Source organism: Mastigoproctus giganteus, chromosome 11 (assembly GCF_048544385.1).
Source record: "Mastigoproctus giganteus isolate SK-2022 chromosome 11, ASM4854438v1, whole genome shotgun sequence".
In the NCBI taxonomy this organism is placed as follows: Eukaryota; Metazoa; Arthropoda; class Arachnida; order Uropygi; family Thelyphonidae; genus Mastigoproctus; species Mastigoproctus giganteus.
The window spans coordinates 161,116,632-161,142,130 of NC_143585.1; the positions used below are offsets into that span (position 1 = coordinate 161,116,632).

The 25,499-nt window shown below is 38.5% G+C and overlaps 1 protein-coding gene across 1 annotated transcript in view; it reads right to left on the minus strand.

Moving 5' to 3' along the window:
* The window catches only part of Arp1 (Actin-related protein 1), a 341,295-nt gene that overhangs the window by 252,305 nt on the left and 63,491 nt on the right, over positions 1–25,499 (minus strand). Inside the window, exon 2 of the mRNA XM_090385032.1 lies at positions 12,129–12,193. Coding sequence (XP_090241158.1) covers positions 12,129–12,193 — 65 coding nt within the window. The remainder of the gene's footprint in view (positions 1–12,128; positions 12,194–25,499) is intronic.

Below are 25,499 nucleotides of genomic sequence, written 5' to 3' on the forward strand. Positions count from 1 at the left end.
TGTTTATAGTAGATGATATACAAGGATAAATCAAATATATATTACCATTAGTAGAGGCATACGATGCAAGAAAGCAGCTTATGCAGCATCAGCCAAAAAAAAAAAACCCTCCCATTTCACCCCTCCATTCATTCCAAATGCCTGTCCAGCTCACCCTTAAATTTATTTAGGCTATCACCTTCCACAACAAAAGATGGAAGTCTGTTCCACCAATGAATTACCTGCTGGCTAAAAGCCAATTTCCGCACATCTATTCTACAACTGTCTTTCCTCAATTTGAATCTATGCTCCCTCAAGATCTTAATCTAAGCAAGAGGAAGAATCTCATCAGCATTCAGCTTGCTCATCCCATTCAAGGCCTTATACACCTCAATCAGATCACCTCGGAGGTGCCTACTCTCCAGGCACTGCAATTTGCAGTACTTAAGCCTTTCTTGGTAAGAGCACTCCTTTGATCCCCTCACGAATCTTGTTACAATATGTACAAGTAGTTCCTGACTTTATAAGTTAATTTGTTCCTAGCGTGCACTTGTAGAGCAGGAATTTATTTCCCATAGACAATGTTTAAAACAGGGGTTACATTCTCAACAATGAAATTTGACCATAGTAGAGTTAAATAAAGTTAAAAAAAAAAAACAATAGTTTATGCTTAAACAATGATTTATTTATCCAAAGAAATGAAAGCACAGCCTTTAAAATCAAGCAAATTATAATAATAAAGAAACTATTTAAGCCATACAAATGTTAAAGAGAATGTTTATTCTTCATCATTTTTCTTCATTCATTCTTCTTCATCGTCAACTAAATGAACACTCGTTGATGTTTCGTCACTTGTTGATGGACATTCCGCTGCATGTTTGTTTATGATCTCATATTTTGTTTCCAATGTTATTCCTCTTCACTGTACATTTCATCCATCTTGAAATTAATTTTATAACAAATTTACATAATTATTATCATGTGCCATCTCCAATTGGGGGGGGGGGAGCACAGAACACTATATGTCATGGTCTCTGCTAACATGAAGTAATCTTTCTACATTCGTTCCAGTCCATTCTTTAATCTCATCTACCCTCTCTGTCTTTTACCCATTTCTTCTCCTAAGTATCATCTTCTTGAGATATCATATTTTTGTGCTCTTACAATATAGCCAAAGTAGCTCATTTTAGTTGTCAGATTTTTTACATTAATTTTCTTTTTGTGCCACTAATTTGAAGTGCCACTAATTTGAAGCAATTTGCTAGTGGAAATTTTGTCAACTTAATCTTCATCATTCCTCTTACCCACACATTTCAAAGGCGATTCAATTCTTACCATTGCTTCTTTCTTTAGGATCCATATTTAAATCCATATAGCAAAACAGACCATAGATAGCATTTTGTTTTATAGTTATTTTTTTTTTTTAAATTTCGTTTGATTCTAATTATTAGTTTGCCATATCTTCTTCTATATTATATGTTCTCCTATCTTATTTTCATTTATGTCCAGTATTCTTTCCTCTATCATCTTTGCAAACAGTTTACAGCAGACTCTCGACTTACCGAGATCAGATTAACAGGGACACTTCAAGACTCCAAATTAAAAAAAAAAAAAAAAAAAAATCAACCAGAAATTACAAAATTCAAATAATAACTAGAATAGGTATAAACAGACGTTTTGCAAGTCATAAATGAGCGACATGCGGGGTTATGCGTTGTCATTAGCAGATTATTGTGTCTATTATCTTGCAACCTCCGCTGTCTTCACACCCGTTGCTCAAAAAAAAAAAAAAAAAAAAAAAGAAAGAAAGACCAATGTTTAGTTTGTTTTAGTGCATCGCGTCGATTGTTGTGTTCCGGCGCATCGCAAAAGGACGGATTTTGTTCCATTATTTATGTCAGGAATGTTGGAATTTTTTTTATAGTAACTTTTTTTTTCTTTTTTTGTTTAAAAATCACAAAAATTATGGGCAAATGCAAGAGAATTAAACAAAAACTTGAAATTATTCAAAAGTTTGAAAACGGTACATCCGTTAAATCTCTAAAGAACCATTATAATGTTGATGACCATACGCGTCATTTTAAAAAATTAAGGGAAGCTAGATAAAGAGTAGATTTTAAATCTAATGATTTAAAATCAACCCTTTATTTTAAATCATTAAATCTGATGATTTAAAATCGACATCGTAAAAAATAAAGGGAAGCATCGTATTGAACATGCGAGGAGTAGTAGTACGTGGTAAGTTTTTTTCATCTATCGCCATACTTTTTACTTAGGTTGCTGAACATTTTTCAATACAGTAAGTCCCCGACTTACATAACATTTTTTTATATTTTTTTTATGACTGAAGATTTCAGTGAAGGGAACACACACATTTCACTATAATAACATAAAAACCCACAGAAGTCCAGCTATTGGTATTATCGCAAATGCAATAAGATCGAGTTGACTACCCGTTTATAACAGACTACACTTACAGAAAAGCCCAGTAACCCAGAAAGTGGAAATTGTTTTTATTGTTTTTTGTTTACCTCCAGAAATGTGGTTTAGTAAATTGTGAGCTCGTGTGGGGTGATAGTGAGTTTTCGCCTTAACCCTGTGAAGTTCTTTTCAGAAAATTTAATGACTGTTATCATGGTGCCTACTAAGAGAATAAGTGACAGCGGTACTAGTAAATCTACCAAGAAAAGGAAAGCGATCGATTTGGATCATAAAATTAAACTAATATGGATGTATGAAAATGGACAAAAGTTAACAAGTATCGCAAGGAATTCAGATTTGTCAGTGGCAACAGTGAACAAAATAATAAAAGAGAAAGACAGAATACGAGAAGCGATGAAGTGATAGGCACCAATGAGATCAACTATAATAACCAAGGTGAAACGAAATAACGAAATACAAATCAGATTTTACAGTACAATAACGTGTTTTCTTTTCTTATGTGCCACTTTGGCTACTTCACCGCTGTCACGAGATAAAGTTTTTAATTGAACTAATTAAAAATATATAACTATTTTTCTTAATACTTTTGAGGATATTATTTGGTTTATGTAATTTTGGCATATCAGGGATATAGTAGCAATATTTTTTTTATTCATTCCCGAGTTACGTAAAACTAAACTTACGTAAGAAGTCCAGGAACATATCTCTTACATATGTTGGGAACTAACTGTATTTTTGGATTAACCGGGAAATCAATTATCTGGGAATTTTTTTTTTTACCATCTATCCCGGAAAATCGAGAGTCTACTATATTTATATCTTTATTTTTTAATTTTTCAGTGTTTAGTTTTATTCAACTCATAGGCCTCTTCCTTTTCATTAATTTTAATTCTAGAAAGTTGATTAAAAGGCTGTGATCTGATCCACAGTCTGCATTAGGGTAAGTTTTGTTTAAGTTATCATAATTATAAATATTTGGTTTACTGAAATATAGTCAATTTCATTTCTAATGATTCATTTTGCTGAGTCACTGGGAATCTTCAAAGTATATTGCCAAAGGGAATGTCTTTGTGTGTGTGCACGATGTAAGGAGTGCAAAGAAATAAGGTGCCATCTCAGCATTGTTATGGGTTTATATCAGAGCTTGAAGGACAGGGTGGATGCCCTTGAAGGATTTAAATTTAGGGGTCCATCAAGTTCTCAGCTGCCCACATCAATGCCAGAGCTTGAACTTGAACATCAAGCAACACAGCAGTACAACCCAAGGCAGAATGCGCTAGTCCCAAAGGAATTAGTTATAGGTGAATCTACTGTCAGGGAAACGGGAAACATTGTGCAAAAAGGATAGATGGTACAGGACCAGGGTATGTCTGCCAGGGGCAAAGGTTGATGATGTTGCAAAGCAGATATCATCTTTTATGGGCACAAGGGTGATATTGTTCTACACTTTGGCACTAATAATATTAAGAGTAGGAGACTGGCGGAATTACTTAACAAGTACAAGTCAATGCTGAAAAAATGCCATGAGTTAGGGTTGAATTTGAAAGTGTCTGCAATTCTGCCCAGACACGATAGGAGGGAGTATATGATGATGATGAGAGCCTAGTCGATCAATTCGGCCCTGGAGAGATTGTGCAAGGCTCAAGGGGTAGAATTTTTTTTCAGCCTAGTCTGTGCTTGTTAACAGGACAGACTGTTTCTACAGGGAGGGAATACACTTAAATAAAAAGGGTGCAAGAATATTTGCTGATGCTATCGACGCAGAGTTAGATGGGTCGGAAAACTGCTAGCTTGGGGGGTACATGGACTAATAGATTAACAGTAGCCGCTGGCAGGGGTAAAAGTGATCCTTGCACTACTTCTATTGAAATGCAATTGAGCAGCAGCCTGAAAAGCAAGGCAATGGGAATTTCCAGGACTGCTGGGAGTCATTGTTTGTTTGCTATTTGGTTTTTAGAAGAATTAGCAACTAAGGCCATATTGCTACAGGAATATGCGGTGGTCATTCCCTTGACCTTTCCACATCATCCGTATTTGGTGGTGACGGGCTCAAACCCCGGTCTAATCAAGAAGCGTGTGCTGCTGGGAGTCATAGTGGAACAAGTAAATATATGGGCTGTGTTAGGGTAACTAATAGGAGAAACAGGTGCATGTACACCAATGCTAGGAGTGTAGTTAATAATTTGATGAGCTTGAAGTGCTAGTCAAGACATCAAAGGCAGATATTGTTGGGATATCAGAGACATGTTGTCATCAGACATAAGCAGTGCAGAACTGAAATTTAGGGAGTATAATGTGGACAGAAAGGGAGGAGGGGTAATGCTGTTAGTTAAGAGACACACAAAATCTAAGGAAGTGCATCCAATTGATGTTGGTGGACAATGCAATGTTGAAACTGTTTGGTGTGACATAAGCTGTTTGTTTGTTTGTTTTTTGGTTTTTAGGAGCATTAGCAACTAAGGCCATATTGCTCCGGGATATGCGGTGGTCATTCCCTGACCTTTCCGCATCCTCCATATTTGGTGGCGACAGGCTCGAACCCCGGTCTAATCAAGAAGCGTGTGCTATGCACTGCTGCTCCTTCCCACCTGGCTACGGAGGCGCCGTGTGACATAAGCACTGGGAAAGGAAAAATGAGAGTAGGTGTGTGTTATAGACCTAATGAATCCGATGAGTATAATGAGCAATTGTGCAGAGAAATAGAGTGGGCCAGTAAATCCTAGTGTCTTGTAATGAGGAATTTTAATTTCCCAGAGATTGACTGGAATTTGTAGGTTGGTCACTCTCACACTAGAAAAGCTTTTGTGGATTTATTGGATGATTGTTTTCTACAGCAGCATGTTCGGGAGGCAACTAGAGGGAGTAATACTCTTGATCTGATTATCAGTAGTAATTCTTCATGCTTCAAGAATCTGCAGATAAAGGAACCACTAGGTGGCAGTGATCACAGTGTGCTGAATTGGGGTATACTCAAAGAGGTAACTACCATCAAGGGTGAAGGGAAGGGTTTTGGCTTTCGTAAAGGTGACTATGGTAGTCTCAGATAGTATTTAAATTCTATACAGTGGGTCCAACTGATGATGTTACCAACAGCAAATACAAAATGGGAAGCATTCAAAGAACTTATCTTGGAAGCTACTAGGCGTTACATACCAACTAAGAAATATTGTTCAAGATTTAGGCCTAAATGGATGTCAGAAGAACTAATTAGACAAGTGACAGAGAAGAAAAATGCATGGGATACATATAAATTAACATGTGACACAGAAGCCTATGATAGATACAAATTGATCTGTAACCAAGTTACAAAGGAGGTTAGGCAGGCGAAGGCAGATTACGAGAAATCTTTGGCAAAGGATGCAAAGATTTCTTTACTTATGTAAACTCTAGAAGGAAGTTGATGAATCAGATTGGTCCACTTGATATCGATGGTTCAACTGTTGATAATCGTGTTCAGGTAGTTAACAAACTAAATGAATATTTTGCATCTACATTCACACGAGGAGTTATTCAGGGCGGGGAATGCCAGAGGTGTATTCAACTCTGGGAGTAAGCTACATAATCTTGTAATAACTGAGAGTCAAGTGGAGGAGAAATTGTTGATGATAAACAAAAGAAAGGCACCTGGGATGGATGGAATCTTTCCAGTTATATTAAAGGAGGCGGTAAAGGAAGTAAGCAAACCCTTAGCCATAATTACGAGAGCTTCCCTGGACTCAGGGGAGGTACCCATGGACTGGAGATGTGCAAATGTGACCCCAATCCACAAAGGAGGATCAAAGGGGGGAGACAGGCAATTACAGACCTGTTTAGTTTAACTTCTGTTCCAGGGAAATTAATGGAGGCACTGGTTAAAGAAGCACTGCAGGATCATCTAGACAAGACTTCAGTTATAGCTCAGACACAGCATGGTTTGTTAAGGGGAAGTCTTGTCTGACTAATTTGATTGGATACTATGATGTAGTCACAAAGGAACTGGATGCAAAGAATAACTTTAATATCACATATTTGAATCTTAGAAAGGCGATACTGTTGCACATGGAACACTGCTGCACAAATTGGAGCTGTGTGGCATTGGAGGCAAATTGCTGCTATGGATAAAGGGATGGTTGAGTGGAGAGAAGACACAGAGTGGTAATTAATGGTCACTGCTGTTCGTGGACTAATGTTATCCCTTGGGGTTCAGTGTTGGGTCCATTGTTGTTTTCTGTATTTATAAATGATATTGAGGCGCCTCCGTAGCTAGGTGGGCAGTAGCAGCAGTGCATAGCACACACTTCTTGATTAGACCGAGGTTCGAGCCTGTGACCACCCAATAAGGAGGATGCGGAAAGGTCAGGAAATGACCACCGCATATCCCCAGAGCAATATGGCCTTAGCTGCTAATGCTCCTAAAAACCAAATAAACAAACAAATGATATTAATGATGGTATATCAGGATTAATGTCCAAATTTGCAGACGATACAAAGTTTGGCAGGGTTGTTAATGGCACTAATGACAGTACGATGCTGTAACAGGATCTAGAAAAGTTGAGCAGATGGGCTGAGAGGTGGCAAATGAAGTTTAACATTGACAAATGTAAAGTACTACATATGGGAAACAGCAACCCCAGAGCAACATATCAACTCTGTGGTACTACACTGACAGTGGTAGAGAATGAATGGGACCTGGGGGTGGTTGTGCAGGCAGATATGAAGTTTTCTGAGCAGTGCAGACGGGCTGCAAGAGTAGCTCATGGTGTATTGTTAATGGTATACAGGGATTTTTCTAGCAGGGATAAGGAGGTGATTATCCACTTGTATAAGGCAATGGTCAGGCCACACCTTGAGTACTGTATACAGGTCTGGAGGCCTCATTTTAAGAAGGATGTAGAGCTGTTGGAACGAGTGCAGAGAAGAGCAACAAGATTAGTGAACAGAATAAAGGGTTGCACTTACAAAGAAAGGCTTAAGTTTTGCAAATTACAGTGTCTAGAGACTAGACACCTGCGAGTTTATCTGATTGAAGTGTATAAAGCCTTGAATTGTTTGGGCATGTTCAATGTTGATGGGATTCTTCCTCTTGCTCAGAATAATCACCTGAGAGGGCATAAATTCAAATTGAGGAAAGACGGTTGCAAGATATAGTGTGGAAGTTTGCCTTTAGCCAGCGGGTGGTTGATTGCTGGAACAAACTTCCATCTGTTGTTGTAAAAGTTGATAGCTTCAATAGATTCAATGCAGAACTTGACAAACATTTGGAGCGAGGGGATGGGTGAAATAAGATTTTTTTTTTCTTTTTTTTTTGGCTGATGCTAAATAAACTTGCTTTCTTGCATCATGTGCTCTTGCTAATGATATAGTGCCTTCTCATTGGTTGATCACTGCAGGTATTTCTATTATTAAATTAAAAAATTCACCAACCCTCCTTCAGGTTCATTATTTAAGGATTCAAATGTATCTGCAAAACCAACTAGTACAGTATTACCGAAAGACTAATATGAAACACATTCTTTCCAAACAGCGTCTCGCATGTCTTGAAGTCATCATCATCATCATCATCATGAACTTGGTCCGGCTTAGGTCTTTTAAGACCTGTTCCTTTGTAGCTCTTGGAAGTGGTTTTGATCTCGCCATCGCTGTCTTGGTAGACCAACATCTCTCTTGCCTGTAGGTTTGTAGTTAAAGGCTAATTTTGGGATCTGGTCTGGGTTCATTCTTAGTATGTGGCTGATCCATTTTTCCTGATATCGTTTTATGTCATTTACTTTTAATTTCTCACGGATATCTATATTTCTTTAGTGGTCTAGTCTTGTAAAGCCTAATAATGGTCTTAAAAATTTCATTTGTACTGCTTCTAGTTTGTGTGCATCTTTCTTATTTATGATCCAAGTCTCACAGCTGTAGAAGAGGGCTGGTTTTGAAGTGATGTTGTGCAGTCGTAATTTTGTTTCAGTTGTCATTTGTTGTCTGAAGTGGCGTTCGTTTAATCGTTCCATTCATTTTATTATATTTTTGTAGTTTAGTGTGGATGTCTTTCCCTTCATTTGATATTAAATTTCCCAAATAGGTGAAGTCAGATATTTGTTCTATTATTTTATCATCAATAACAATTTTGACTCTATGTATGTTTTTTCCACATAATCCCATTGATTTTGTTTTTGAGGTGGAGATTTTCATCTCGTACTTTTTACCTATTTTATTCAGTTCATTTGTGCTATCTGTAGTTCATCTTCTGATTTTGCAATTATTACTTGATCATCAGCATATAATATAGTTTGGATTTTATTCCTGTTGTTCAACTGTATTCCGTTGTTAATTGTTTGTTTCCATTCTTTAAGAATTTTATTGATGTAGATATTAAATAAATTTGGTGATAGTCCACATCCTTGTTTCACTCCTTTATTGGTGTTAATTGGGTCTGATAGTTGGCCATTAGAATATTTTATACAGACTTGAGTTTTTATATAGGCTTTGGATCGCTTTCCGGAGTTGGGTTGGGATATTTTCTTCACATAGAATCTGCCAAGTTTTTCCTGGTTTACATTGTCATATGTTTTTTCATAATCAATAAAGAGCAGAAATGTTGGTAGATTGAATTCTCTTCTTTTCTCCAAAATTTGTTGTAGTGAGAAAATGGCATCTATTGTGCTTCTCCCTTTTCTGAACCCACATTGTTCTTCTTCTAAGAATTGTTCACTGTATTTATTAAGTTTATTCTTTGGTATATTAGAGTATAATTTTGCAGCAGTTGACAGCAGTGTTATCCCTCTGTAGTTGTTAGGGTTATTTCTGGAGCCTTTTTTGTGTAAATTGATTACTATTCCTGTTTCCCAATCTTTGGGTATCTGTTGCTTATGCCATATGATGTTAAATAATTTTAGTAGTTCGTTTTTTAGTAAGGTGCTCCCATATTTAAATAGTTCTACATTCAAATTGTCTATGCCTGGGCTTTTTCAGTTTTTTTGATTTTTGTAATATTAACTCTAGTTCTTCCATTGTTATATTTTCTTCATCTTTGGTTATCACAGATTCATCTTCCAATTCCCTAGTGCCTGGGTTATACCATACTATGATTTTTGGTGTTTTCCACCAACCATGGAATAAAACGAAAGACGAAAAACCCAAATTTTTAAAATATTTAATATTTACAATAAATTATTTACAAACAAAATATTACTGATAGTAATTTTAAAATAAAACAACTGTGATATACAGGATAATAATAAAATGCCGAATTTAAAATGCAATAAAATATACTAGGTTAAAAGCGCTAAAATACTAACTGAAGCTTTCAAAGGCTTCTGCCTTCTTTCTCAACAGTGTAATTTCTATTCTGCCGTGCATCATTAAATACCAGCAGGTTCACAGTGTGTCTCACGTGAACGTGTACTGTTCCCGTCAGAACCGGAAGTGGCTCGGGAGCGTTTCAGGCAAAAACGTTCATCGCCTCCAAGGATTACCGCCTCAAAGAGGGGATGAATGCATGTGCCCCTATCTCTATTTAGATTTTTCTCAGTAGAACTAATTTGCAAGTTCTCGAGCCACTTGCGGTCCCAAAATCTATGCGCCAGATCAGTGATGACCGCTTCATCTGGGGAGATTTGATGTTGCTTCTCCCAGAAATGTTCAGCTACAGCGGATTTGCCATAGTCTGCATTTCTTATCGCATTTGTGTGCTCCCCCAGACGATCTTTGAGACGCCGTTTTGTTTCTCCCACATAACACTCCCCACATTCCGGGCATTTAATACTGTATACGACCCCACTTATATTTTCATTTAAGACAGGGTCCTTCACCTGTGACACGATTGTGTGCAGCTTCCTGCCTGGGAGCTGCACACAACGTGTCTGGTAATTCCTTAATATGCGAGCTAAACGCTCGGATAAACCCGGATAGTAGGGAATGTATGCGGTGGCTATTGGCGTGAAGGACTCACTTCTACTCTGCCCTCCACTAATGTATTTCTCTATGATCCTCCGGGGGTAGCCACACTTCGAAAGATCCGCCGTAACACGTTCATACTCCAAGTTTCTATCCTCTGAGGTACTACAATGGGATTTTGCCCTATCCACTAATGCTCTTACTACACTGTTCCTGTGATAATTAGTCTGTGCTGAGTTGTAGTGTGAATATTGGCCCCTGCACACTACAACTCAGCGCAGACTAATTATCACAGGAACAGTGTAGTAAGAGCATTAGTGGATAGGGCAAAATCCCATTGTAGTACCTCAGAGGATAGAAACTTGGAGTATGAACGTGTTACGGCAGATCTTTTGAAGTGTGGCTACCCCCGGAGGATCATAGAGAAATATATTAGTGGAGGGCAGAGTAGAAGTGAGTCCTTCACGCCAACAGCCACCGCATACATTCCCTACTATCCGGGTTTATCCGAGCGTTTAGCTCACGTATTAAGGAATTACCAGACACGTTGTGTGCAGCTCCCAGGCAGGAAGCTGCACACAATCGTGTCACAGGTGAAGAACCCTGTCTTAAATGAAAATATAAGTGGGGTCGTATACAGTATTAAATGCCCGGAATGTGGGGAGTGTTATGTGGGAGAAACAAAACGGCGTCTCAAAGATCGTCTGGGGGAGCACACAAATGCGATAAGAAATGCAGACTATGGCAAATCCGCTGTAGCTGAACATTTCTGGGAGAAGCAACATCAAATCTCCCCAGATGAAGCGGTCATCACTGATCGGGCGCATAGATTTTGGGACCGCAAGTGGCTCGAGAACTTGCGAATTAGTTCTACTGAGAAAAATATAAATAGAGATAGGAGCACACGCATTCATTCCCTCTTTGAGGCGGTAATCCTTGGAGGGGATGAACGTTTTTGCCTGAAACGCTCCCGAGCCACTTCCGGTTCTGACGGGAACAGTACACGTTCACGTGAGACGCACCGTGAACCTGCTGGTATTTAATGATGCACGCAGAATAGAAATTACACTGTTGAGAATGAAGGCAGAAGCCTTTGAAAGCTTCAGTTAGTATTTTAGCGCTTTTAACCTAGTATATTTTATTGCATTTTAAATTCGGCATTTTATTATTATCCTGTATATCACAGTTGTTTTATTTTAAAATTACTATCAGTAATATTTTGTTTGTAAATAATTTATTGTAAATATTAAATATTTTAAAAATTTGGGTTTTTCGTCTTTCGTTTTATTCCATGGTTGGTGGAAAACACTAAAAATCATAGTATGAGTATACCCAACCCCAGAGGCCTATTTGAAGAACTGTTATACCATAGTTTGGAATAGTGTTGCTTCCATTCTGCTTGGGAGATGGAATTGGTTTTTATTTGATCATTTGTGTCTAGTTGTAATTTCTTAAAAATTTTAAAACCTCTTCTCTGTGGGCCCGTGATATCACATTCTAAAGATTTAAAAAATTTATCTCAGTCATTTTGTCGGATTCTTCTGGTTAGTTTTCTGACTTCTGCTCTAAGCTTTTTATATTTTATGTGTAGGTCTTTAGTTTGTAGGAACAGTTTATAGGTCTTTTTTTTTCTCATTGATTGTTTGTTTCAATTGTTCATTCCAAGTTCTTAGCCAGTTTTTATTTTTTATAGGTTTATATCCAAGACTTTCTTCAGCAGCTCCCAGAATTGATTTTTTCATGTTATTTCATGTCTTGAAGTCTATTATGTTAATTATAAATTACAAATGATGTTATCAGAACTTATATCAGTACAATATTTAATTAATTTTTATAGCACTTACTAATTGGGAAAATGACATTTTGGTATCTGATCACCTGCAAACCCTGCCTTAATGACACCAGAGCCCTGGATGAGTGAGAGAAAAAAAAAAAAAAAAAAACTATATAGAATAACTTTTAAACACAAAATAAGCTATAGTTGGCCACATGTAATTATTAAAATCACTGCAAGTTTTGCAGGGCAAGCTTCTGAAATATATCAATATCAAAAATATCTAATACAGTAAATCCTATTTTACGGACTAATAGAGAAAAAGAGGTATCCGCTATTGCCAAATGTCCATTAAATCAAAAGTTATTTTCCAAGACCACTTGCATCCTAAATAATTGAAAAGTTAAACAGTTACTGTATATGTATATATTACAAACAGTAAAATAAAGTTAAATAAAAAACAGTTTTATATCTTATATTTATTAACTATATAATATCAGTGTAGATACACCATAGTTTACCCATAAATTTGAACTACATATTTAGTGTAAGAGGCATCGTTTTAATTGTATCTCATATTGTGGGTGCCTTCACGAGATAGTTGGTATTGCACTACTTCAAATAAATAACGCTTCTCTAGTAGAGAAGACTACTGTTATTTATTTTCAGTGGATACCACCACTCAGACAATTGTTTCGAAGCTAGTTGGCTCCATCATCAGTGAGTGTGCAGGTACGCTGGTAATGAAACATGCCATCACAGTTGCGAAGTTATTTCCACAATATGTTTGTTTGTTGTTTGGTTTTTAGGAGCATTAGCAACTAAGGCCATATTGCTCCGGGATATGCGGTGGTCATTCCCTGACCTTTCCGCATCCTCCATATTTGGTGGTGACGGGCTCGAACCCCGGTCTAATCAAGAAGCGTGTGCTATGCACTGCTGCTCCTTCCCACCTGGCTACGGAGGCGCCTCCACAATATGAGAGATGCCAAATGGTATATAAATAATAATGTATTAGAAGATGAATACATCATAAAATCATCTTCTAATACATTATTACTTATATTTATTATACTAGGTACATTATATTTATCTTATATTTATTATATATTTGTCTTATATTTGTTATATATTTTTCTTTTATTTATTATATGAGATAGATTCAAAAAATTCCCAGAATTTTACTATAAAAGTTTGAGTTGGGCTTACTAACCTAATCGCCAGTCACTAAAACACTCACTAAAAATGCGTTTTTTTTTTAACACACATGGGCCACTTTGGCATTTTCTTTGATGTAATCCATTGTAGTAAAATGATGACCCCCAAAGCACCATTTTCAGTTTGGAAAACAGCGAGAAGTCAGACAGTGCAAGGTCGAGGGAGTAGGGAGGCTGCTACAAGAACATAATTTTTTTTGCAGCCAAGGACTGCTGAACTGCCATCACACCGTGTGACTGGGTGCAATGTCATGGTGCATGATCCAGCCATCCTGCCATTTTTAAGATTATCTTTGCTTCACATTTTCATGGAAATGTCAAAATCTCAATGTAATAAGTAAGCAGCAGTAGTTTTACTGCCCCTAGTCACAAATTCATGCTGCACTATGAATTTGTGGCATCCGGCCTAGGGGCAGAAACATTACTGCAACGTTGTCAAAAAAAATGATCAGCATGACTTTGGCATTGGATTTTGTTCCACAAGACTTCTTTGACCGTGGGGACATTTTTGTGTGCTATTCAGATGATTCCACATTAGTCTCAGGGCCATTGGCATATATTTATTCAGTCATAGGCATGTATTACACCCAACTCTCGACTTCAGCAGCCACTTTTCTTGGGAGGCTCGGATCCTACATAAATTTTCAAACAAATCACCTGTGATGGCTTTCCTGAAGTCCATGAGTTCATTCAATTTTGTGACATTTTCATCATTTTGTGATGACAACGGGCATTCACTGCAAGTTTCTTCTTCTTCCAGTGTTCCCCTGTGTGTTTTTAAACCAATTATATCACTCATAAACTGTTTTCTTCAAAGCATCATCTCCATAAACTGTCTGCAATACTTGGAGTGTCTCTGTAGCACTTTTCCCAAATTAAAAGAATTTGATATTAGTACATTCCTCATCCTCATCAAGAATTATATCAAGTTAATATCAAGAATCTTCATCAGATTCTTGATATTAACCAACATGCCTCTACACAGATAAAAAACTGGAAACTATCTAGCCACAATTGGGCTGCATCTGAACCCTTCCAAATCTGCTCAACTACCAATAACCTCCCTACTCCCTCGACCTTGCACTGTCTAACTTCCCACACAGACCCGGGCCTCACCTGGGATGTTGGACTCTCCTTCCAACCTCACTTTGTCAGGATGAGACGGAAGAAGTATGTGGCACTGCGGCTCTTTGGGCAGTGTGTCAGAAGCTCACTGGTGTGCATCAGCCAACGCTGCTTTCTCGGTACATTCTGACATGCATTACCCCTATCATCGTGCATTACGCATCTGAAATTTGGTCATCTGCTCCGGCCTGGCACCTAAAAAAGTACCCCAGTCTGGAATATTGATTGGTCAGGATGAACAGGGTGGTGGGCCATCCTTTTACTATCTCCAGATCCATCCTACAAGCTAATCTAGGCACCACTCCCTGGAGACTTCTCATCACGAAAAGAAATGCACTCACATTGTTATTGTTGTTATTATTTGGTTTTTAGGAACATTAGCAACTAAGGCCATATTGCTCCGGGGATATGGAGTGGTCATTCCCTGACCTTTCCGCATCCACCGTATTTGGTGGTCACAGGCTCGAACCCCGGTCTAATCAAGAAGCATGTGCTGCGCACTGCTGCTCCTGCCCACCTGGCTACGGAGGCGCCAATGCACTCATGCTAGCACAGCTTATCATAGGTCGAATTGATGCTTCATCTGTATCTCCATTAAGCTCTGGCCCAAAGAAGACAAGACGAGAACACCCCGACTCATGCCTTCCTCTGCAGCTTACACTTACAAACATTGATTCCCTTAGGAACATATTTCCGGCCAATTGCCTTCAGATCTACAATAAATTAGGCATCCACCCTGTTAAGTCCTGTGAGGACAAACTCTTCAGAAAGGAAATACTTAAGAACTGTTACCAGCTATTGAATCTATGACATTCACCTGCACCTGGACTTTTTTGCCTGCTGCATGTATCATGGTGTTTATTACAAACTTTGTTTATTTCGAGATCTTGTAAGTTCATCTCTGCAAATATGTCAGGTCGAGCATGCATGTACTCTTGTACATTGTACATGTGGTTCCTCATACCTTAGTATATAAATTTCCAGCCATCCTGGCACATTGCTGTCCTGGGGTGACCCACAGTTTCCTGGGGTAATAAGCTGTTCTGTAATTAATCAATCAGTGGTGAAAAATGAGTGAAGTGGTCAAGCCAGTTCCCTACTTGGAATGCATGCACACCAAGATCAACATCAATGCCACACAAAACCTTTTGGCCATAGCGTAAACTATGCCAGCATGCGATTCCAAGAACTTTTCAAATTATAAAATTTCCTTAATTTCCTTCTATGCATCACAGAGCAGCATGGAAGGAAATTAAGACATCAAATATAACTTGTAGGAGGAAAAAAAATTATGGTCTGGTTATATTCAAAATTACCATGGATCTGAGGGAGCCAGAAGATAAACAAACACTGGGGAGATTACACAAAAAAGTCTGGCTTGGATTATGTCGAGAAAACTAATGCTGACAATTTACTTAAATTGAGTGGTGAAGATCTGACTACTGAAAAACTTTTTGAACTTGAAAAATGCATTATGCATGACAAGGCTAAAGAAATGCTAATATTGCATTCCCAAAAATTAATAGACAACCAACAGAACATTTGGAACAACAGTTAGGAGTCTTTATCCACTTAGAAGATGCAATGGCTACCTTTACTGAGAAAGATGAAGATGCTAAAAGGAGCAGCAGAGTTAACAGAGTAAAAAAAAAAAAAAAAAAAAAAAAAGCATACAAATGTTATTGTGCAATCGTGCTACTGTAAGTCATTCCTGCGTGTGGCTCCTTATGCCACTAGTGGTATCTTCTTACAAATTTTGTGATTCCAGAAAAGATCTGCACAGAATGGTCTTCAAGAAGGAACTGCTCAATCTATTCCTGTGCTTTGGGGAAGCACAAAAACAGATTACTATTACTTAATTACTATCATTTAACCCTTGATTTGGATTTCAGATCTGATTGTGACTTTTTTGCAAGTGTGTGCATGTGTGTGTTTTTAGGGGTAAATATGTAAACTATAAGTATGTATCTGTTTTTGTAAACATACAGTGGGGTTGGGTTCCCAAGGCTTGGTCAGGACCACCTGGTACAATAAAAAAAGGAGTACACAGGTAGACTCATATTTCAAATTACCACAAGCTACTAAAGAAGAAGCTTCATAGCTGACCAAAATAATTTTTTTTTTAATTCCATAATTCTCCTTTCTTACATGATTATACATCTAATGAGGAATCACTTGCACCTTAAATATGCCAACAAACTGATGAAGTTTCAATTATCTCTTATTATTATGCTATTATATAACTTTATATAATACGTAACTTGATAACGTATGACGAGGCTAGTGGGAGCCAGACGTGTTCAAAGCCGCTAAGTGGATTTTTCTTATTTATTGATTTGAAATTATTGTTGTTCTAAAACTTTTGATTTAAATTTAGTAGTATAGCATTATTTTGTGATTTTATGATTAATCTGGTGTATTTATTCTTTACTCGGCCTTGTAATTGCATAAAAGTATCGATAAGGGCATCAAATCCACGTGTTACAAGTTGCAACTCCGCTGAACGAAAAGTTTTTTTAGCCATATTTAGCCACTTTATTGAATATTTTTTACATCAAATTATTTTCTATAAGTAGCTTATAGACCTAGTCAGGATCGTTAGTTTATTCTGAATTGAGACAGCGAGATTTGGAAGTTTGATTAATACTTAAGTGTCCGTAGATTTACCATTCGTAACTTGACGCCTTTGTTATACGATACGTTACATTCCGAACTAGATAGCGTTAGCATAGTAGTATAATATTGTCGATTAATCAGTAAAATCTATTAAACGTGTTAAACTTCGCTGTCCATTAAATTGTACTTTTAACTAAATATATACAGGGTGATTCACTACCAGTGCGACACACTTGCAGGAGGAGTAGGGGGCACAAAGACAAATCGGAATCACATAGCATTGCAGGTTCCGAAATGCCTTCGTCATGCAGTAGAGGGCGTTGAATGGGAGGTGGCGTGAACAGCAATCCCACTGGAAGTCAGCATTTGCGAACCGGTTTCCGAGGCAGTAGGATGGACGAGTATTCAAACGTTGAACTGGCCGACATGCACCTCGTGTATGGAGCTGCGGACTGTAATGGGCACGCCACTCTGCGCTTGTACCAGGAACGTTTCCTGCACAGGCGTGCTCCTCATCATACGATTTTCGCACGTGTGCACAGAAGGTTACGTGAGACTAGTTGTTTCAAGGGAGGTACCATGAATCGAGAGCGAGCGACGAGGACGGCAGACAATGAGGAGAATGTCCTACGTCTTGCAGAAGGCAATCCGAGTACGAGTACTCGAGGATAGGCCAACGATTGAGTATTTCCCAATCCACTGTATGGAGGATACTGTCAACAAACCAAATGAGTTCATACCATCTGCAATGCGTCCAATCATTGGAGCCTGCAAATTATCCACTCCGGAGGACTTTTGCTACTTGGTTTCTTCAACAGAAACAGTTCGCAAATGCCGACTTCCACTGGGATCGCTGTTCACACGACCTCCCGTTCAACATCCTCTACTGCATGAAGAAGGCATTTTGTACCCTGCAATGCTAGGTGATTCCGATTCGTCTTTGTGCCCCCTACACCTCCTGCAAGTTTGTCGCACTGGTAGTGAATCACCCTGTATAACGACTTGGATTACAAATGTAACATAATTAATATGTAACTTGATACGGAAGTTATATACAGGGAACTCATAGATAATTAATACTTGATACTGAAAAATATATATACAGTTATAACGGTGTTGGGATACAAGTTTAGGCTTATAATTTTGTACTGAAATTGAAATTTTATTGAAAGTAAATCGAAATCATGACTCAGACCAGAGCAGCAAAGCAAAAGGCTCAAGCTAATGGGAGTGCTGTGGCTCAGAGGAGAACTGAGGGGGAAGGGGGGCAGTTGACCTCTGGAAAGATTGTGCAAGGATCAAGGGGTAGAATTTTTTTCAACCTGGACTGTACTTCTTAACAGGAGAGACTGCTGCTAAGAAGTGGGATACACTTAAACAGAAAGTGTGCAAGAATATTTGCTGATGCTATCGAGGCAGGTGGATCGGAAAACTGCTAGCTTGGGGGAATACAAAGACTAATAGATTAACAGTAGCCACTGGCAGATGTGAAAGTGATTCTTGCACTGCTTCTATTGGAATGAGCAGAAGCCTGAAAAACAAGATGCAGGCTTTTTCAGAGACTGCTGGGAGTCACTGCGGTACAAGTAAACACATGGGTTGTGTTAGGGTAGCTAAGAATAGAAACAGGTGCATTTATACTTGCGTGTACACCAATGCTAGGAGTTTGGTAAATAAATTTGATGAATTTGAGGTATTGCTCAAAGCATCAAAGGCAGATATTGTTGGAATATCAGAGACATGGTATCACACAGATACAAGGAATTTGGGGAGTACAACATCTACAGAAAGGATAGACAGGATAGGAAGGGAGGAGGGGTTATGCTATTAGTTAAGAAACACATAAAATCCAAGGAAGTGAAGCCAGTCGACATCGCTGGACAGTGCAGTATCGAGTCAGTTTGGTGTGACATAAGCATTGGGAGATCAAAATTGAGAGTAGGAGTGTGACTAATGACTCTGATGAGTATAATAAAAATAAAAAAACTGTACAGGGAAATAAGAGTGGGCCAGTACATCAGAGAGTCTTATAATGGGAGATTTTAATTTCCCAGATATTGACTGGAATTTGTGGGTTGGCCACTCACACACTAGCAAGGCTTTTGTGGATTTACTGGATGATTGTTTTCTACATCAGCATGTTCGGGAGGCAACTAGAGGGAGTAATACTCTTGATTTGATTATCAGTAGTGTTTTTTCATCCATTAAGAATCTGCAAATAAAGGAACCACTAGGTGGCAGTGATCACTGTGTGTTGAAGTGGGTTTTACTCAAAGAGCTAACTACTATCAGGGGCAAAGGGAACGGTTTTTGCTTTCGTAAAGGCGACTACGATGGTCTGAGACAGTATTTAAATTCTATACAGTGAGACCAACTGAAGATTTTACCAACAGCAAATTCAAAATGGGAAGCATTCAAAGAACTTATCTTGGAAGCTACTAAGCTTTACATACCAACTAAGAAATATTGTTCAAGGTTTAGGCCTAAATGGATGTCAGATGAACTAATGAGGCATATGACAGAGAAGAAAAATACATGGGATACATAAATTAACATGTGACACAGAAGCCTATGATAGATACAAATTGATCTGTATCCAAGTTACAAAGGAAGTTAGGCAGGCAAAGGCAGATTATGAGAAATCTTTGGCAAGGGATGCAAAGAAAAACAGCAAAGAGTTCTTTACTTATGTAAACTCTAGAAGGAAGGGGATGAATCAGATTGGTCCACTTGATATCGATGGGTCAACTGTTGATGATGCTGCTCAGGTAGCTAACAAACTAAATGAATATTTTGCATCGACATTCACACATGAAGAGTTATTCAGTGAAGGGAATGCCTGAGGTGTATTCAACTCTGGTAGGAAGCTAGATAATCTTGTAATAACTGAGAGTAAAGCGGAGGAGAAATTGTTGAAGATAAACACAAGAAAGGCAACTGGGGTGGATGGGATCTATCCAGTTATATTGAAGGAGGCAGCAAAGTAAGCTGTTGTTGTTGTTTTGGTTTTTCGGAGCATTAGCAACTAAGGCCATATTGCTCAAGGGATATGCGGTGGTCATTCCCTGACCTTTCCGCATCATCCGTATTTGGTGGACACAGGCTTGAACCCCAGTCTAATCAAGAAATGTGTGCTACACACTGCTGCTCCTGCCCACCTGGCTACGTAGGCATCGCAAAGTAAGCAAGCAAACCTTCAGCCACAATTATGAGAGCTTCCTTGGACTCAGGGGAGATACCCACAGACTGGAGATGTGCAAATGTGAGCCCAATTCACAAAGGAGGATCAAACGCCAACACAAGTAATTATAGACCTGTGAGTTTAACTTCTGTTCCAGGGAAATTAATGGAGGCATTGGTTAAAGAAGCACTGCAGGATCATCTAGACAAGACTTCAGTTATAGCTCGGACACAGCATGGTTTTGTTAAGGGGAAGTCTTGCCTGACCAATTTGATTGGATACTATGATGCAGTCACAAAAGAACTGGATGCAGGGAATAACTTTGATATTATATACTTGGATCTTAGAAAGGCTTTTGATACTGTTGCACATGGTAGACTGCTACACAAATTGGAGCAGTGTGGCATTGGAGGCAAATTGCTGCTATGGATAAAGGGGTGGTTGAGGGGGAGAAGACAGAGATTGGTAATCAACGGACATTGCTCACCATGGACTAATGTTATTAGTGGAGTCCCTTAGAGTTCAGTGTTGGGTCCATTATTGTTTACAGTATTTATAAATAATATTGATGATTGTATATCAAGCTTAATGTCCAAGTTTCCAGATACAATGCTGCTGCAACGTGATCTGGAAAGGTTTAGCAGATGGGCTGAGAGGTGGCAAATGAAGTTTAACATTGACAAATGTAAAGTACTACATATGGGAAACAGCAAACCCCAGAACAACGTATCAACTCTGTGGTGCTACACTGACAGTGGAAGAGAATGAAAGGGACCTTGGGGGGTGGTTGTGCAGGCAGATATTAAGTTCTCTGAGCAATGCAAACGGGCTGCAAGAGTAGCTCATGGTGTATTGTCAATGATATATAGGAATTTTTCTAGCAAGGATAAAGAGGTGATTATTCCCTTGTATAAGGCAACGCTCAGGCGACACCTAGAGTACTGTATATAGGTCTGGGGTGAAGTGGAAGTGGTTTTTTTTTTTTTTTTTTTTTTTGCTGATGCTGCATAAGCTTGCTTTCTTGCATCAAATGCCTCTACTAATGCAAATTCCATGATGTAGGCCTTCTTAATATTATATTCCCTCCACAACTCACAAACTGGTGGCTGCTCTTCACCATCTGTGTTGGTAATCATTTTTTGCAATATCTGCCAGGAATACTAGGTGTTAAATGTTTTTGTCACTCTTTGACCCATCAGTTACAATAAAGAGGTCATACATTTGAACATGAAAAGTTGTGTATGTTATCATTATTATTATTATTATTATTATTATTATTATTATTATTAGCCATATGGTGCAAGGCAGCCTGAGGCTTATGTTGCACCAGCCAAAAAAAAAAAAAAAAAAAAAAAATTCTCTCTCTCACTCTGAGAGTGAGACAGAGAGAGAGAGAGAGAGAGAGAGAGAGAGAGAGAGAGAGAGAGAGAGAGAGAGAGAGAGAGAGAGAGCGAGAGAGAAAGAGAGAGAGAGAGTGGGGGGGGGAGAAAAAGTAGAAGGGAATCACCAAGAAAGAGAAGAATGATGATATCCAGCTCAGGACCCTGGGTTTGCCAAGCCCATACTCACCAGCCAGGTCTTTAGTGCTAATAGCATTAGTAGAGGCATTTGATGCAAGAAAGCAAGCTTATGCAGCATCAGCCAAAAAAAAAAAAATAATAAATAAATAAAAAATAACCACTTCCACTTCACCCCTCTGTTCGTTCGAAATACCTGTCCAGCTGAGCCTTAAACTTATTTAGGCTATCAACTTCCACGACAAGGGATGGAAGTCTATTCCAGCAACCAACCACCCGCTGGCTAAAGGCAAATTTCCTCACGTCTATCCTACATCTGTCTTTCCTCAATTTGAATTTATGCCCTCTCAGGTGATTATTCTGAGCTAGAGGAAGAATCCCATCAGCATTGAGCATGCTCAAACCATTCAAGGCTTTATACACCTCTATCAGATCGTCTCCAGACACTGTAATTTGCAAAACTTAAGCCTTTCTTCGTAAGAGCACCCCTTTGTTCCATTCACTAATCTTGTTGCCCTTCTCTGTACTCGTTCCAGCCTCTCTACATCCTTCTTGAAATGAGGCCTCCAGACCTGTATACAGTACCGTAGGTGTGGTCTGACCATTGCCTTATACAATGGAATAATCACCTCCTTATCCCTGCTAGAAAAATTCCTATATATCATCGACAATACACCATGAGCTACTCTTGCAGCCCGTCTGCACTGCTCAGAAAACTTCATATCTGCCTGCACAACCACCCCCAGGTCCCTTTCATTCTCTACCACTGTCAGTGTAGTACCACAGAGTTGATACGTTGCTCTGGGGTTGCTGTTTCCCATATGTAGTACTTTACATTTGTCAATGTTAAACTTCATTTGCCACCTCTCAGCCCATCTGCTCAACCTTTCCAGATCCTGTTGCAGTAGCATAGTGTCAGTAGTGTCCTTGACAACCCTGCCAACCTTTGTATTGTCTGCAAACTTGGACATTAAGCTTGATATACCATCATCGATATCATTTATAAATACAGAAAACAATAATGGACCCAATACTGAACCCTGAGGGACTCCACTAATAACATTAGTCCACGATGAGCAGTGTCCATTGATTACCACACTCTGTCTTCTCCCCCTCAACCACCCCTTTATCCATCGCAGCAATTTGCCTCCAATGCCACACTGCTCCAATTTGTGCAGCAGTCTTCCATGTGCAACAGTATCAAAAGCCTTTTTAAGATCCAAGTATATAATATCAAAGGTATTCCCTGCATCCAGTTCTTTTGTGACTGCATCATAGTATCCAATCAAATTAGTCAGGCAAGACTTCCCCTTAACAAAACCATGCTGTGTCCAAGCAATAACTGAAATCTTGTCCAGATGATCCTGCAGTACTTCTTTAACCAGTGCCTCCATTAATTTTCCAGGAACAGAAGTTAAACCAGGTCTATAATTACTTGTGTCGCCCTTTGATCCTCCTTTGTGAATTGGGGTCACATTTGCACATTCCAGTCTGTGGGTACTTCCCCTGAGTCCAAGGAAGCTCTCATAATTATGGCTAAGGGTTTGCTTACTTCCTTTGCTGCCTCCTTTAATATGACTGGATAGATCCCATCCACCCCAGGTGCGTTTCTTGTATTTATCTTCAACAATTTCTCCTCCACTTTACTCTCAGTTATTACAAGATTCTCTAGCTTACTGCCAGAGTTGAATACACCTCTGGCATTCCCCTCGCTGAATAACTCCTTATGTGTGAATGTCGATGCAAAATATTCATTCAGTTTGTTAGCTACCTGAGCAGGATCATCAACAGTTGACCCATCGATATCAAGTGGACCAATCTGATTCATCCCCTTCCTTCTAGAGTTTACATAAGTAAAGAACTCTTCGCTGTTTTTCTTTGCATCCCTTGCCAAAGATTTCTCGTAATCTGCCTTCGCCTGCCTAACCTCCTTTGTAACTTGGTTACAGATCAACTTGTATCTATCATAGGCTTCTGTGTCATGTGTTAATTTGTACGTATCCCATGCATTTTTCTTCTCTGCCATATGTCTCATTAGTTCATCTGACATCCACTTAGGCCTAAACCTTGAACAATATTTCTTAGTTGGTATGTAAAGCCTAGTAGCTTCCAAGATACTGGATCTTGAAATGCCAAATAACATATGGCTGAGAATATCCACAAGAGACCATCACCAAGTTGTGATCTGAGGTGCCCAAGGCCTACTCACCTAGACTGTGAAGAATTGGAAGGATTGTTTGCCATAAAAAGATTAAGCTGTGTGGTTAGGATTATCTGGCTTTCTGGCAAGTAAATTAAAATTTGTACAAGATCATCAGTAAATACAAATGCCTCAGCATCTCGACCAGCTGGGTCTTTGTGACTAGAAAACTGATGCTAGATGGAGTTATGAAAATTAAAATTGCCAAGGAAATTACCTGACTGTTAGGAGAGTTGGACTGGATAAATTAGAGTTTCAAAGAAAGGAAGTCAAAAAAAACATCATGTGTACGTACACAAGAAAGATGTTTTATTTTATGTGAAAACATCCTTGGCTTGGAAGAGGTTAAAGAGGTTTAGTATGAAAAGAATCCGAACACGTTTAAAATTTTAAAGCATTTATTTTTTTTCAACAGTTTCATGAATTTGAGGTTGCAATACCTGTTCAATATGTAATTTTCTTACAATGGGTTTGTGATAGCTAAAATATGATACATACAGTTGAGAGTGTAAAGTGTAAATGTCTTTGAAACACAGCATCAATTACAGTTCCCTGATTAGTAGTCAATACAGATCTAGACGTATTTGTAACATTAATCCAAATTTATTTTCTAAGAAATCAGTCAAAGGTTTGCATTGAGTATCTGCAAAATTAACGTTGAAATCTCCAATATGTATCATTGGTATTCAGTCGCATTTCTTTTGAGAAAATTGTTGTAGCAATGCAGCTCCTTCCATCATGTAAGGAAGTAAAACGAAATGGATGAATTCAATGACGTGTTCGATCTTTTGGTTAGGTGAAATGTAAATGACTACCGACAATATCGTTTGACTATCAGGAAGAAGGCTGTGTAAATGTTTCCAACAGGTCTAACACTCACAGATTTGCCAACAGTTTGTCGATAAATCACTTCCATATGAGAAGTAACAACATGAATACGATTTTCTCTCTTATGATAAACTGCTACACCACCACCAGCTTGTGGATCTTCTCATTTGAATTGAACAACACAATCGAAGTTAGGTATGCTTACTTCTTTGTTATTTAGCTACGTTTCAAAAAGTAGAAGTAAATTGCATTGTTGTGCAATGAGATCGTCACTGCGAGCACGTAAACTTTGGAAACTTAATGTTAGAATGGAACGATCTTGTCATTTACTGATGAATTGATTAACCCCAGGGGCTAACATCTGGTGAGTATGGGCTTGGCACACCTAGGATCCTGAGCTGGATATCATTATTCTTCTCATTCGTGGTGATTTCCTTCTACTTTTGACTTTCTCTCTCTCTCTCTCTCTCTCTCTCTCTCTCTCAGGGTAACTCGGGAATTTTTTTTTTCGGCTGGTGCAGCATAAGCCTCAGGCTTCCTTGCACCATGTAGCTATTAATAACAATAACAACTCGTATAAAGTATCTTGTATGGTAAATAGATGATTACTCGACAACTTGGTCATATCAACTTAAAGTGCAAAAGTGGATGTAGCATTTCTCAGTCCATGATAAAATTTCTTTTCTCTACTTGCAGCAATAATATAAAGATCACTGATATCGATAACTCGAAATAATGCAACATAAACTAGTTGTTG